The 16,588-nt window shown below is 43.5% G+C and overlaps 1 protein-coding gene across 9 annotated transcripts in view; it reads right to left on the bottom strand.

Moving 5' to 3' along the window:
- SLC15A2 (solute carrier family 15 member 2) overlaps positions 1-15,846 on the bottom strand; it is a 61,776-nt gene extending 45,930 nt beyond the window's left edge. For 6 of the 9 annotated variants that reach the window (XM_071435254.1, XM_071435256.1, XM_071435257.1 and 3 more), the window contains exon 1: positions 2,396-2,738. In XM_071435254.1, coding sequence (XP_071291355.1) covers positions 2,396-2,527 — 132 coding nt within the window. In that variant the 5' untranslated portion in view covers positions 2,528-2,738. Of the gene's footprint in view, positions 1-2,395; positions 2,739-15,753 lie in introns of those variants that run through there. The other 3 variants (XM_071435255.1, XM_071435259.1, XM_071435260.1) reach the window with 3 other exon arrangements.
- Between the last annotated feature and the right edge of the window lie 742 nt (positions 15,847-16,588).

Here is a 16,588-nt window from a genome sequence, read left to right as displayed (position 1 = left end):
AGCACTGCCCAGCCTCTGCCAATTAGCAGGAGAGGGGCTGGCCATGGATTTGGTGAGGAATCTGGGGGGAGTGTGATATTAACAGATGCAACTATACTTATGGACTTAAACAGCCATGGTATGGGCCAGTGAAGTGAGATGAACTCTTCACATGCATTTCTGTGCCTCATGTCAGACATAATGAATTCCTGTATTTCTTCCCAGAGTCCCAAATGCAAATAAAGTACCAAAATAGATGTGTTTATTCAGGTTTATTTTACTACCAAGAGACCTAAGCTTATTTGGATTCCCAAAGCAATGGCATCAAGTTTAGAAGAGTATAGCTTAATGACGCTGTCTTCCTCAACATTACGAAAGAGCAACAAAACAGACAGAAAATCAAAACTCCACAACTCCCACCTCCCCCCTACTTTCCATTACTTAATCCTCTAAAGACAAATATTTTTATCCATTTTTTACATCTAATATATACTTATATATTTTTCTCACCAAATATGGGCTGCCTTTTTGTAAGAAACCCTTCTTACTTTACTAAAGTAAATACATAATTATCCATTTAATTTATTATTTACTCTGAAACAATTGTGCTCAGCAATATGGCTTGTAAGAAAGAGTGGGCTCCCTTGGAAACTGCACTGGGGCCTGTTGCTTTTAGACTAGTCTAAAAATGGTGGCATATATAAGCTGTAAATGCACAAATACACAGCCATATGAACACACAGAATATTTTTCTCCAACAAGCTTTTCATAATAGAAGAAAATCCATAAGAGGCAGGTTATGTTTCATGTTTGTGCTGGGAGGCATTTTATGAAATTGGAAGTAAAATTGTACAACAGGGATATTTTTCTTCCTCTCCTTCCCAGACCTTACTATACATACTCATGGCATTTAATAACATTTGGTGGAAGTACAGAGAGTGACTGTCCAAACCAGGTGGACAGGTGTCAGGAGCTCTGCTGCCTGAACTCACCCCTCCACACCCAGTGCACAAGTTCCAGTGGATTCATTTGCACCGGTTTAAGGTGCAGTGACTCATTTCAGCCACTCCTGCTCTGGAATGGGCACCTCCTACAGACGAGCAGGGGTAAGGAGGGAAAGGAGAGCAGGGGGCAGTGACTTCCCAGCTAAACCTTGCCAAGTGCCTGAGCCACCACCCTGAGTAAGTGCTTACAAACACAGAGCAACGACTTACAAGCAGGGGTACTTCCATCTGGCTTGTGTGTCATGAGATGGCATCAGCACGTGCAGAAACCCTCATGTATTGTCTCCACTGTATCACTGACCTGCCTGTGGCCTGCCTGGACATCCAAAAGTGGGAAGCTTTCATCCATGTGGGGAGCCAGATGCAGTTTGCTCGCTTTCGCAGAGGAGGACCATGCTCAGCAAACAGCCCCAGCAAAAGCAAAGAGGTTAAGCCTGGATTCATGAACACACAGATAGTCTGCAGTGCTTAGCTTCCACAGCAAGCCTGGGATCTGTGGGATTATGGATCTCTTAAAGATACTGTGAAAGTTGATAGACTGTGTCTTTGGAAAAAAGAAAGTTCATTTAAAGTACCCACTACAGAAGACGTTTGTTTTCAGCTCTCCTTCTTGCTGACTAATGGAAAACAGGATGAAGATTAATATTTCCCAGGAGCTCTGGATATCCAATAGTTAATGTCTGCACAGTAATTAAAATTGAGTTAAATAGTTGGTTTGCTAATGACATGACTGTGAGTTTTAAGACCAAGTATTACATGTTATCCTGCAAGTCAAAGCAGCTACAACATAAGCTAAATTCTTCCTGAATCCTATGCAGCAAACAGTTTTTAGGGATCAAACATTCAACAAGAATTAGCTTGAAAACCTGCACAAACATCAAAGCTGCAAGGCAGCAACACATGCACCTGACTCGGGCTTTAAATCAGAGGCAAAGATGTAAACTCATGGCTCTGGCATTACAGTTGGGCTCTATAACACTCACCAGTGGCCTGTCCTCAATCCCTGTCCTTCCTTCTGCTTTTCATCATCTGGATACCCTTCCCTGGTGGGTTTCATCAAACTAAACAGAGTTCAGCTCCCTCCCTCCTTTGCACAACAGCTCCATCCACTTCTGAGATCTAAGTTGTTTCCCACAAGGAAAGTAGTGTTCAGGGAAAAGGCAATAAAAACCCTTATCCTTTTCCCCAAACATTCAGACATTTGTGCTTTCCCTTTAAGCTGCACTTTCTTAACTTAATCAGGTTAGTGGAGGGATTTTTGCCTTGAGTTGTTAAGGCTTATTTCAACCCTCTGCAAGAAAGGGTGTTTGTCTGTAGCCAGAGCACAACAGAGGAGAGAACAGAGAGATCTTGCAATGTTTAAAACAAGCTGAGCAGAAAGCAAAGCAAAGGAAACCAGCAGTAACACTTACCGGAGATTTTTTCTGAAGAGGGAAATCTCCTTTGGGGGGATCATCTCCTGCAGAAATAAAAGTGAACAAAGTTTCCTTGGATTCATTTCTCTGAAAAGCGTTCATCTCCCCTCTCGCCTTGTCTCCCACCATGCTATGTGGCTGTGGTGAGTTGACTGGGAAGATTTCCAACCTCAGGCACGAAGTTTGATTCAGTTTGAGTTAACCCTAATTGAGCCCATTTGTGCAGCCAGGGCAGAAAGGGGAGGGAGATGCTACCAGGAAAGACAGCTCCAGAGTTCAAGAGGAGTGAGGGAACACAGCCTAAATCAGTCACAGGTTGGGGCTGTCAGCACTTTGTGGCACAGACCTCCCTGTTGTTTGGCATGCCCCCAGCTATTTTACATGCACCAGCCCAGCATGGTGCTGGATGCTGCACAGATGTGAGCTGAATAAAAATCCCAGGTCCCAGATACACCTACTGCCTGTGGATTTAGGAGCAGAGCGTGCATCTCCCTCCCAGTGTGGTAATGACAGGTTTACTCTGCAGGGATCTCATTTCCCTGGAAAGCCACACATTCCAAGACATAACTACTAAAATGTTCATCCCACCAAACCCTTGGACACTGGATGTCACAGATGCCTGCACTGTGTTAAATCATTTCTTTGCTACTGCAGAAGTGAAGTGACCCGGGGTTCATCCCCACAGCAATTCCCTAGAATGACCTTGCCTTTTCCCATGGGACAGTTCAATCAAGCGGGCACAGCCTGCACACAGAAGTAGCCCCAACCCCTCTCTCTCACTTTCTATTATCCAGAAGACCACTTTGGGGCTCCCTATGTGACAAATGCAGCCCATCTCTGCTGGGAGTCCCTGGATTCCCCCTGCAGCCACGTGGGCTCAGCTCCCTGCAGGTACACAGTTGTCCCTCCTTCCATGCCCTTCCCATGGCAATAGTGGAGCTCTTCATCTGCACTCTTCCAGTGCCAGTTGCAATTGCAGAGCAAAACTCACAAACTTCCCATAAACTATCCTCAGTGCTTGTGGCTCTGCTGTATCCTCAACACAGTGCAGAGGTTTCTTCTTCCTCTTACACTTGGCTTCTTTAAAAGGCAAATGTTCAAAGAATTTTCCCAAATATTTCTCCCTTCTCTTATCAGGAATGCACAGACCACACCCAGAATCCACAGCTGGTTCAAGGAATCTCCATAAACTAGTCCTTAGTGAAAGTACTCAGTTGCTGATAGTGTTTGGTTATCACAAGAACCAAGTTTGCAGCTGATGAACCAGGAAAGAGGCCTTTGGCCACACCACAGATCCTTAATCTGGTTTCAGTTATTGTTAACAAGACATGGAGAACACTTACACAAGAGAATCAGATGTGATGGACTGCACAGAAAAAGTATAATTACTACCCATCATGTCCTCTGGCATTGCTTCCTCTGAAAATCCCCAAAGACCCCATCTCACTCCTGCTAACTGGGCAGCTAAACATGGGGTCAGCTGGGCAGCTGACTTGGAGGCCAAACTTCAAATGGTGCCAGAAAGTTCTATCCTTCCTTGTACCTTTTTTCTTCTACAGCAGTGGCAAAATAAGAGATGGGTACCTCCTCTGGTACTGCCACAAACCAGCTCCTTGTCTTCAGCCCTCCCAGTGACCTGCACACCTGCACAGCCTTGCTTTTCACCTGGGTGCAGCCTCTGCAGCCTCCAGGGAGCTCAGGTTTATCAAGCCCTTTTCATGGGCATGAGTGCTCAAAAGCTCAATACCCAGTGTTGGGGACAGAACAGATCTTGTTCACATGGGTTCTGTCCCTACACACCAGGCTGGCATCTACTCAAGTCCTGCAAGTCTGACCCCATGCTAGAGGCAGCAGAAATATTTCTGAACCCTCTGCTGGCATCTCATGCCCCAGGTATTTCTCTACAGCTCCCAGTAGAAACCTGCTGTATTCTGCCATACACAGGCAAGCAGAGCAATCACAGCAGCAGAGTTACTAAAGGAATAATAAAAAAGGAAGACAGGAAGGGTTTCACCATCCCTTGCACAGTGATCCCATGCTGCTGCAGTGTGATGCCTTAACATTTTCAGCCTCCTGCAGCTATATTTCCTCTGTGTATATACAGCCCTGTGTGTCACATAAGCTAAATGATTATTTTTTTTAATGCTAGCATGAAAAACCCTATCAGTCAGTAGGATTAACATACTACTTGTCTAATACACTGCAGAGCTGTTTAGGCCACTAGCTGCCAGAAGGTCTTCTCAGACAGAAAGGAAGAAAAGGAATTTAAATGTCTGGCAATAAATGGTAACTTGTAGCAAACAGCAAAAACAAGTTTAGGAGAATAAAATTGCAAGCACCTCAGATACAAATACAGAATGATACTTGATAGAAGGAGACCTGTGCGACTAGACTGAAAATCAGGAAGGAATTGTACCACAAATGGAAATAAGGTGGCATTTCTGAAGACAGGTATAGACAAACAGATCAAACAGAGTGGTAGAAGTGTGCCTGCAAAGCTAAGGCACAAAATGAACCACAGCTAGCAAGGGGACATAAAAGGCAATAAGAAAAGGTGTTAGAAATGCTGTCAATATTGGAGAAAGAGGAAGGAAAATGAAAAGCTGTTTTTTAGACCAGAAAACAATCATCCAGAGAAGCCAGGAAACTTGTGCCCTTTTTATTATTTTTACTAAAAAAATAAATTGCAACAAGGCATGCAACACCTTTGAAATGAACCAGTAGGAGTATGTGTGAAATGAGACAAAAACTGCTTAAATAATATTTGGATATCTCAAATGTGTTCAGATCATCAAAGCCTGATGAAATTCACCTTCAAGTGCTGAATACCACATTGAGCCACTTCCCTTGTGAAGGGCAAAAGCAAAACAAGCATCACCACTGCCTTTAAAAAGCAGATTGTTCCTCCAGGAGTGTTCCTCCATAACAAGAGAGATACTTGATCAGATAATCCCTTCTAAGCACCAAAAGGAGAATAAGGATTACAAAACAGCCATTTCAGATTGGAAAAAAATGCTCTCAAACCAGACTGGTTTATTCTTTGTTAAGCGGAGTAACACCTAGAGCAGCTCTGTATGTGATATATCCTAACTCCAGTGCCTCTGATCTTTCACAAGGAAATAGGGTTCACATGAAATGCTCATAATAGTGGACAACTGGGAAATCCCTCTAAGAGTATCAATGATTTTCCATCACATTAGGAAAGCATGAAGCATGCAGGTCCTCAGCTTTTCCATGAGCAAAGAAAACTTCAGCACAGCCAGCATGGTGCTTTTGTTTGCACTCAAAACCATGGTGAAGAAGCCTGGGATACAATTGGGTATGAACCCAAAATGGTGTTGCAAAATGGGAGAAACCATTTTACAACTCTGGAATGAAAACGATGAAATTTGGGAAAGAAGAATACCAAATGCCACTCCTTTCCATTGACAGGAAAAACAGCCAGAGAGATGAACTACAATCCATTTTTGTTGAGGATAAGATGAGAGAAATAACTGACTTTTTTCAGTAAAGAATATTTGGGGCTCCTTTTTCCAATTTCCCTCTCAGTGAGGACAGATGAGCATTGGAACAGAGATGGTGTAGCAATGTCTGTTATATAAGAATGCATTAGGGACTACATAAATATCAAGTCCTGTTCCAGAGCAGGCATATAGATGAGGTGCCCTCCTGAGTTTCTGTGAAAATCTTGTGCCAAACAACTTCACCTGCTAAGTGTGAAAGCAAGGACTACTTTCTGTACGATTTCCTCATTTCTGAATTATCCCTTATGCAACTGGGGACTCTGTAGGATGATTCATGCTTACATGTTATATTCAGGTACCAGATGCCCTGCATAGCCAGAAGTTCCCATTAATACATTTTGCTACGACTTTCAGTTCATAATTTAATTTTTTTCTGATTCCCAAATCCTCAGAAAGAGAATCTGCATTTTCACATTGCTTTTACAATCCTCACATTCTCACTGCTCCCTGCTGCAGTGCTGTGCACCTTAATCTGTTTATACTCAACTAATCTCTTCATTTTTACCTGCATTCATCTCATGGTACAATCCCTTCCTAATTTTCAGCTCAGCCACACTTGTCTTTTAATAATGAGTCTTGTTTTTAATTCATACACACTGGCCATACTTTTATAGCCCTTTTGCGATATTTGTATTTCTCTCCTCTTTCTCTGTTTCTGAGAGAAGGTTTTAAGAAACTAGATGAGTACGTGGCAGCAACACTTCAGGCTTAATGACCAGACCCTGGAAGGACATGATAACCTCTGGAGGTCTCTTCTGGCTTATTTTCTCCAATTCTTTGATCACAAGAAAGAGCAGGGCTTAACTGATTTATACAGATCAAGAGTGGTTTCCATTGCCTGCAGACTTCTCCCAAACTTCAAAGTAATTTAAGAAAATGATGTATCAAATCATTTGAACAACCAGGAAAATATGCCAGAAGCCTTCAAACCCACATCTCTCCTCTATTCACCAGCCATTACAGACTTAAAATTGTGAAGGTATTTAGATCAATATCACTAACAATATTAAGTATCTAATCTGCATTTACGAACCTGTCATCTGGTCACAAACCTGTAACAATTAGAGAAACTTCTCATCCCTCCTCATGCCTTTTTGCCCTCAGTTTCTCCTACTATCAGCAAGAAGAAATCTTTAAACACTTCCTCACCAGCTTGGGCTTCCTTTGCAGGCTGTGGTGTGCAGTCCCCCTCTGCCATTCTGTGCCTTGGACGTGCCCAGCTCTGCTGTGCCTGAAGATGAACCTCGTTAAGCAATCCTGGCTCTCTTTCACCCTGCTGTTAATGTTTCCCTTCTCAACAGCAGTCCTTTGGCCACCACTAAAATAGTTAAACTTCCATTTATTTCTGATCTGAAGTCATCTCTGCTAAGCTCTCAAGTGTCATAGGGAATCTGCCTTTCTTGAATACAGCCTCTGAGGCTAAATGGCACCCTTCACGGATGTTCACGATCAATCACTGCACACTGCAGCTACACTATCTTTCAATAAAATTACTACTTCTGGTTGAGGATAGGGAACTGGCTCTGTGACTAGACAGGATCTACAGCTGGCCATAAATCCAAATTTTTGACACTGTACACCAGCTACAGAGTTGGTCTTAACTATACATGTCTTTCACTATCATAGAATCACAGAACAGTTAGGGCTGGAGGGGACCTTCAAAGTCCATCCATTCCAACTCCTCTACAATAAGCAGGGATATCTGCAACTAGATCAGGTTGCTCAGAACCCTGTCAAACCTGATTGTGAATGTTTCCAGGGATGGGGCACCTAGTGAGAAGATTATGGTTTTGAGAAGACACGGGATTTCACCAACCTTTGACAGACTGGCTTCAGTTTCCAGTTCTTCACATATCACACAGAAAAGCACATAAAACATTGACAAGCTGTCCCTCCAGACCCTTTTTCACCTTCAAGCCATGAGCTGCCTGAAGGAGAATCAATAATTTTTCTACTGCACTTCCACTGTTTACTCCTTTCTGCTTTCCCCCGTAACTTTCTCTAAACTGCTGTGACTTTCTTTCAGAGAGGCTTTAGGGAAATTCTTCTGCAGGGGAAAACCCCAGATATTATCTGCAGACACAGAAGTAGTTTAGAGTGAGTTCAGCAATAGAGTAAAATGGGGTCTCCATCACCCACATCATGGCCCTGAAGCCATCTGCATCCTTCACCTTTTTATTGCAGTCAAGTCCCACCTGCTTCAAGGTCCTGTATCTATCATCATCACCTCAAGATAAAGTCAAGGCTACAAACAGGCAGTCAGTTCCTGATGAACTCTGCTATTAGCTGGACATAGGATGACCAGTGGAATTGGGCAAGACAACTAGAAAGATGCATTAGGGAAACACTGAGAGACACCTGAATTTAAGAGAGAAAAGAAGCACACAACAATAGCTACAATGTGCAATAGTGAGAAGCCTAAGCTCATCACAATCAAACTCCAAAATGAAATTAAGAATAAATTCCTACATATGATTATTCATTTGATAGAGCAACAAGGGATGCAAAGTCTGAAGTAAAAGATGAAGAACAGCATGAACAACTCATAAAAAGATGATGGCAAATCGTGAGGGGCTTGTTAAAGGAGGACTGAAGCAAAACTTTAATAATGGCTAAAAAAGAGCAGGCTGTGCACAGAAGAGATATTAAAGAAAAGATAGATGGTAAGAAGAATTTAAATCTATAATGTAGGAAGTATGGCCAGGATCCAGGGAGTGTTATTCATATTATAAGAAGATACAGCATAGATAAGTACAAAGCACAGCATGGCAAAGCCAGCAGTGTGAGACTCTGGGCAAGCACTGTGAAAAACAAGCAGAAAAGACATATGAGCACTACAGGCCAGACAATGCAACAGAGAAGAAAAGCTGGAGGGAGAATAGTTTTTGGGAGAAATAAAAGGCTTCACTTGGTAATGCTTGTGACTTATATTAGAAGATTTGGGCAGGGAGAGACAAGGAACACATGAGGAAGGGCTTTTATTTCTAAACAATTATTTAAGAGGCTATCGTAGGAAGGAAAAAATAGGATTTTTCTCTTCATTGAAGGGAATGTTCAAGGAAAACACATGAGAGCATGAGAGAGCTTAGGCAGGAAATTAAGAAAACAGCACAAAACAAAATACAACCATGAATTTAAATTACTTTCTAGGCTCTCAAGTTGAGAGTATCACAAAACCACTGAAAAAAAAAAAATGGAAGTTGGTTCCAGAATAAGACTTGTGGTCTTTCAAAATAGACCACTGATTAACAGGCAAGTGAATACCAAGGAAAGCCATATATTGCAGAGAAAATCAGGGATAATTTAACTGTTCAGGCTGTCAGTAAGGAAATGGGCTACAGGACCACTTGAATTATTTTCCAGCTATTTTCCCCTCCACTTCTAAGATGTACTTGTTGCTATGGTATAAAGTACCATGCACTGACTAGAAGCACTGGTTTCAGTAAGTTCAAGACATAAAGAAAATGTACATACAGGTGCTCCAGGCAACGGGAACAAGTCCAGTCCCTGGGATGTTTCTATGTTCTGTCCTTCATGATAGTCCTTTGTTTCTCTTTTATAGAAATTTCAGGCATTTTAGCAATGCTGCCCACTGCTTGGAGACAGTTCCTAGTTGAAACAATAGCTATTTATAATGTTCATATAGGTATGTAAAGTCAGCAACAGAGAGAGTGCTCTGGAAAAAAACAAATGCAGAAAAGGAGAGCCAAGATAGGTGTGCAAGTAAGTGCATGTGAGCTCCATTTCTAACTCAGTGCTGTTTGTCTCTCTTGGGTGGAAGTGATCAATTCTGACTGTCACAAGGTGTGCTGGTCCCTTGGGCACCCAGTGCCACACCTGCTGGTACTGAGATACCTGTCAGTCTCAGGCTCAACTCAGGCTCTCTGTTCAAAACTTCTGACTATCAGAGAGAGCCTAGAAACAGAAAAATCTAAACATTTACCCAGTCCACTTGCCTGGAGCTGAGGCTGGGTCGTCCCCTTCCTGGTGTGAGAAGGTGGGAGGTGCTTCCCTGCAGCTGGAAGAAAGATGTATGTGATGAAGCAGAACTTTGGAAAACACCTGAGGACCATTTGGTGTCCCAAGAACATTTTCTCCGTGGTGGTTTCAGAAGCAGAATCTCACATGGTGCCTTTCAGCAGCAGATATCTCAGGGCATCTCACTGAGCAGATATCAATACCTCCATTTCAAAAAGGAGCAAAAGAAGGAAGAAACATCCTGCTGAAGGTAGACTCCTCTAAAACCTCTTGCATGCCAGCCCAGCAGTCTCTCCCTTAAGCTGCCCCGCCTGCAGCATTATCAGAACAAGTGAGAAACAGCTATTGATTTATTGTGCCACAGGCTCTGAGGGACAGCTCAGCCACTGAAGACATCACAGCCTGCAGCAGCCTGGGTCTGGAGGAATGCTGAAAGACAGTTGAATCCAGTGTCTCAGCCACCCCGTGGGTGCATTGCCAGTGCTCACTTCCAGCCTCTGGGACAGAAACTGCCTTGGGGATTTCTCTTTCTGCACTGATCTCTCAGCTGACCAGTAGCTCTCTTCTGGTGGTGTGTCCCACTCCCTCTCCCACCCTGCTCCTGAGTAAAATGCTGCTTTTACTGGCTTCAGTGAGGCAGTTGCTACTGAGAAACCAGAAATCCTATAACCACTCTGCTCCTCACAGCCAGCTCACAGGGATGCCTGGAACTGGGGGGGGGGGGGGGGGGGGGGGTATCCGTTGGGCAGTGAAGGAGGGGCTACAGGATGTGACAGCAGGACCCTGGGGTTTGGTTCTGACTACATTGCTTGTCAGTCCCTGGAGCACTTATTTCAAGTTTCCTAACCTTAACTGCACTGCCCATAAAACAAGCATCAAGCAGCATAATCTCCTGTACATCTGGGGCAAGTGGTTTCATTCATTAATCTGGCTACTGGACTAAGAAAATCTCAGAAAAGGCATGAATTCCAGTTTTTCCAACTTTTTTCCATACACCCACAGTAAACAGCCTGTTTGTTGTTCTCTGCAAGTTTTCCTGTGTCAGGAGACATAATGCACTGCACAATTTCAAATCTTTGCCATCACAGAAAGGGTATTCTCACCATAACCCAGCACACAGCTGATTTTTTAGCTGTGGTTTAAGTCAGATTGCAATTGTGTAATCAGTATTTCATCAAGGCAAGCTGCCAGGGACAGAGAAGATGTAAATCCCAAAAATATATCTGTTCTGATGAAAAAAACCTTCCTGATCTAATCCACAGAGATCTCAGCTCTCTGACAGCGGCCCCTCCCAGATGCAAGCACTGACAGGTATGATACGACCTTATGCATTCTAGGGTCTGTCATTTCCACTGAGATGTTAATCAGATCCTCCCCAGCCAGCTTCCTCTACCACCACACCAAGGGCCAGGCAGATTAGAGGCTCGTCCAAGATTCATTAACTCTGGTTCCCTGCATTTTCATAACGAGCTTGCAGTGCCATCTATTCTTTTCAGCCTCCCCCCGCACTGACCAGGGGGATCAATTTTCTAACAGAGTGAGTGGAAGCAGCTCTCACCAGATCCAGGGGAAAGCAGAGTCATGTGGGTTTTCCCTGCATCAGGTCCCAGAGGAACTGGCACAGAATTGGAGATATTTTTGCTTTTTTTAATGTTGATCTAACCATAGGGTCTCCAGGGACCCTAACACTTTGTAGCACAATTCTTTTTGTTCTGGCCATCCTGTGCCCAGGGCAGTCTGTTCTCCACTGGCACTCATGACAAATCCCCTCAAGAGTCTGGCAGGGATAAGGGTTATATTCTTATAGAAGGAAGAATTTATCTGTGACTCTTCATCCTTATGCTAACTCCCAAAAAAGGTCCTTTTTTCCTAGGAGATGAGTGGCATCTGATCCACCTGACATCAGTGGGACCAGGAGTGCTCAGCCTTCCCTTGATGCCACCCCAGAGGACATGTTGTCTTCCTTCTGCTCAACCATCTTTCTCCCAAATCTCCAGTCTCATTACCTTAACTGGAGCACATCTTCTGGCTGTGACTGAATACTGAATTAGGCATTTGCTTTAATCTTCCTCCTCCTCTACTCCCAGTCTGTCTCCTTCCTCTTGGGATCTTGCATGGGGTTGTGCCCACCACACAACAGCTGAGTTCTGCATCACACACCTGCAAACACTCCGTGTGCTTCTCTTGTGCAAATAGCAAACCCTGAAAAAGGAAATGTTTTTTCCATGGGCACACAAAAACCACTCTGGTGTTCTCCAGCTTGTGGCCACCCATGGAGCAGTGCTGAATGCACTGGGCAGCAGCATGGCACATACCCGAGCAGCAGGCAATGATGTATATGAATATATCCACTGCAGTCTCACCTGTGGTGTGTGACAAGTGGGGATTCTGTTTCCACCCCAGCTGGTGCACAGGGGTGCTGGGGATACACTGGGACATGCTTTCCACCACTCTTTCCACCTCCTGTGCCCACAGCTGCCTTTGCTGTCTGGCATTCAGTCTTTACATGTCTCCAAGTACTCCTTCATAAATAGAGGAGACCACACTATCAGAGAAATCCATTAGTGACAACATTTAATAACTTTGATAAATCCATGCCAAAAAATGCAAACACCTTTTCCACAACCTCCAGCTACACCTATGCTACATGAGAAGGTCTAGCCATGCCAGTCCTTTACGATGCAGCCAGCCACTTGAGTGAATTGAATACATTCAATTGACTTCAAAGAACCTTTGACTGCTCAGCAACTTGCAAGAGATTTGCTTATAGAAATAATCACTTTCAGAAGAAAAGTGTACATGGCACTTTTTCCTCTATCTCCCATTCAGTTTTACCTCTAACAATAAATCACAAGAGACTCAACATGGAATGATTTGGCATTGTATTCATCTAGAAATATTTCTTTCCTGTATAAACTCAGATTAATATTAATTCTCTCCAAGATAAAGGCAGCTAGAAATAATTTGAGGGCATAAAACTAGTTTTCAGCATTCCTGACACTTCCCATTGTTAACAAACAGATGATCTTATAATGGTCAAGTCAGAGGAATAATTCCTCTCTTATACAAGGTCTGATTGACTAGACATGACAGATGGTGTTTTTATTACTTTCTGTTCTAAAAGAGGCCTCATCTAATGCAGTCCAAGCTGTGTTATGAGTCTTAACCTCCCAGATAAGCAAACGCTGTTTCATCAGGTTAATGGATCTTTACTTGATTCAGGAAGGCAATTTTCCTTAAAGTTATTCTAATCAAGTACTCAGAGCCCAAATTGTCCTGCCTGATTGACTGCCAGCAACGGGTAAATCTCTCTACTAAGAACCATATTTATTTTCAAAGAGGGAAAGCAAGTTATTATTATTATTATTACAGAACCAATTCTATCCTGTATTCAGAGGCTTCTCCTGTACTGGCTTTTTCTGCAGTTGCAGAATTAAAGACAAAAGTATAGTTAATGGAGCCTTTCTCTCAATAGTTTTGTTAAATAACAGGCAGGGAAGGAAAAGTAGAGAGGTGGCCTGCTGTCTATTGATACCCCCTCAATTAACTGCCCCTATGGCAATAACATCTGACCCTAATCAGCACAGAACTCTTCAAGCAGACTCGCCCCAACCTGTCTTCCTGCATCTGCCCCAAAATTGAGGGCTGCCAGCCCCAGCAGCTTTGCCACTAGGCTCAGAAGTGACAGAGGACTATCCCCTCTCTAAAAGAGAAGCTGTGAAGGAAAAGCAGTGCCTTAGGATGCCCCCTGAACGTCCATCTCCTGTATGGCATTTGGCTGCACAGGTGGTTTGGTGGCACAGCTGCATGGGGGCACAGTGACAGCACACATGAGATAAGGATGGCAGTGCCCTGCTGCCCCTTTGCTGACTCTGGACACTCCAGGCAGAGCCCTGCCAGCCCTGGGGCTGTCCAGGCTGCTTACAGAAGCAGATGGGAGGACTGACCTCTCCTACTCTCTTCCACCTACTGCAAGACTGGTCTAGCAACTAAACCCATGGGAGGACAAGGAGAAGAGCCATCACCTCAAGGCTGTCAGGAAACATACAGAACACATTGAATTCTTGCATAGAAACAAGAACTGAGTCCACAACTCCTGAAAGATCATTCAGTCAGTACTTTTACTTCCCAATGCACATATTAGCTTTTCACACAGCCTCACAAGCAGAATTGGTAGCCCTGATGCCCCATCAGACATTCAATATTGGATTTCCACCTCCAGAAAATCTGACCCCCAGGAGCCTTGGCTGGAGCTTTCAGAACAGGCAAAGTGAGCTTCTCAACAAAAAAAAAGTTCCTTTGCAATTTTCAGGGAAGCTGAGCTGTTCTCCTTACAGCTCTGCTGAAGTTATTGATGCCTCAAATGAAACAATCATTCTCAATAATTCTTATTTACCAGCCACCAGATTTTTAGGGTTTTGTCATGCAGAGAATTGTTATATTGTTATATTAAGGCAGGCATCTTAAAAACACTGATTATTCTGCAGGAATGATAAAGCTATGGATAGCAGGTGAAAATGCTGTGCTTGAATCAGAGACTCCCAAGCCAAAAATTCAGGAAGTATGGCTTGGCTCAGGCTCAAGGATCAGAAGTTTCCAAGCTTCCTCAAATGTCTCTTTTTCAGGTCCTGTCATGTAGCCTGTCACATTTAAAACACACAGCACACTTCAGGAGAGACAGCTTTTTTAAAACAGTGCTCTCCTTGAATATCATTGTGGGGTTGATTGCACACACCTTTGGACTCAGAGCAATCACCACTGCTAATTGTTCAGATGGGGGATCAATAGAGAGGCATAACTTAAAAGCCTGTTACTTGTGGAGACAGCCTCAGGGGACAGCCCTGGAACTGTCCCCACAGTAAACAATCCCAGAAGAAGTAGGCATCCATCCCTGTTAATTACTGATGGGAAGTAAGGCATGAGAGCAGAAGGAGGAAAAGATGAGACCTTGACTCTTACTAGGTCTCTGCTACACCAGTTTTGTAAATGAGCAGTGTATGGTGTAGAGAACTTGTCCCTGGGCCTGATGCAAACCCCCATAAATCAGGTGAATAGACCATAAGCAAATTTCCCTCCCATCCAGTTTCCAGTGTCTAGGAACAGCTGACTCTAGCTGCTTTGGAACTGCAAAGTGGCTCCACAGCAATTGGATAAGCTGCCCCACTAGGTTTCTCATTGCCTTTATTGAGTGTTGGGTCAGACACCCCACACAGAAGTGTCTATGATCAATGAACCCATGCTTTGCTAGTTCTCTGCAAAGGAACTTATTCACAGTTAATCCAAACCAACTTCATTCATGAAACTGGCTGGAAATCTCATCAGAACAGGCTTTGCAGAGAGATTTCTGACACTTTTGCTTCAAGCACCAGCTGAAAATAGAGCAAAAGAGACTCCAACTTCCTCTGAGTATTTTGTGAGATCTGAAGATGGGTGATTAATTCAAAAAACTAATAGCAGCTTGCTCATTTTCCACCTTTTGCTTTTCTTTCCCCCTATGAACAGGGGTGTTTTTTCCTTCGGCTTATATGTTTTTCAGAGCAATTTGTCACGTAGTTTCTGAAAATCATTTCAGGTACTTAACAGTATTAGTGATCTGTAATACAGGCACAACAGGACAGTAGGTTGCCTTATATGCTTCCCAGATTTCCACCTGGATGAGCACACATTTTAGAAACAGGTTTGCAGTGCAGATTTGCACAACTCTCATTCTGAAGCTCTTGCATGGATATTTTGGACAATTGCCTCCAAACAGCCCACTCCCACCAACATTCCACACACAATGTCTGTCTGCTCGAGCACACCCAGCCAGGGAACATGGGAAGAACAGGAACACAATCCAAGCATGTTACTTACGGAAATCTCTGCCGAGAGTCTCACACAAAGGTGTCGGCGGAGTGTCCCCAGGTGGAGGCATTTCCATGGAGAAAGCAGTGAAATGGTCCAATGCAAAAGAAGAGCACTATGACCTGTTTAAGCTTCAGGATGTGTCCAAGATAAATGCAGGGTATGAAGTTATTTCTTCTTGTACTCACAGCAGCACTTGTATTCCATGGTAACATACAGAGAACAAATGGCAAAACAAACTCTTGGCCTCACAGGAACATTGTTCTGTTTGTTGTCCCAGGAGACTTTCAGTTAATCTTCATCTGTGGGTTTGGCCAGAGAAATGTACTGGTGAACCTCCCCTCTCTGATTTCTCTATGCAAACTTGAAACTTCTTGAGGATTCATTAACTCTTTACTTCATCATTTCATGTATTTCAGATAGTGTTTTGTATTTTCTGTATCACTCAGTGGCTTTGTAAGTGCAGAGTTATTGGTGAGGTCCCTTCCCAACTTGCACATGTTCCAGAGCAGGGCTCAAAATAAATAGCTGGTCATACAGAAAGGGTAGACGGCCAAAACAGGTACATTGGACCTAGCTTGGCCAGACCTGATCTCTCTCTCTCTTAGCCCTAGAGTTTCCTCCTTTTTTCACATTCTCTGTTGGGGAATGGAAAGCAACTCAAAGGGTTTAACTATATCAAAACTGATCAGTAAGCAGAATTGATGCCATATGTTTTCCAAGAGCTCATATTCAGCTTAATGTCTAAAATTAGATTTAGGCTTTGGTGATTGACAAGCAGCTTCTCCAAAAAGCCAGTCCTCCTGTGAGCGCTGAACATTTCTCAGGCACCCCCGATTTCTAC

Source organism: Agelaius tricolor, unplaced genomic scaffold, assembly GCF_023055355.1.
Source record: "Agelaius tricolor isolate 1412-34295 unplaced genomic scaffold, bAgeTri1.0.p SCAF_10, whole genome shotgun sequence".
Classification (NCBI taxonomy): domain Eukaryota; kingdom Metazoa; phylum Chordata; class Aves; order Passeriformes; family Icteridae; genus Agelaius; species Agelaius tricolor.
This window is presented reverse-complemented; position numbering and strand designations above follow the sequence as displayed.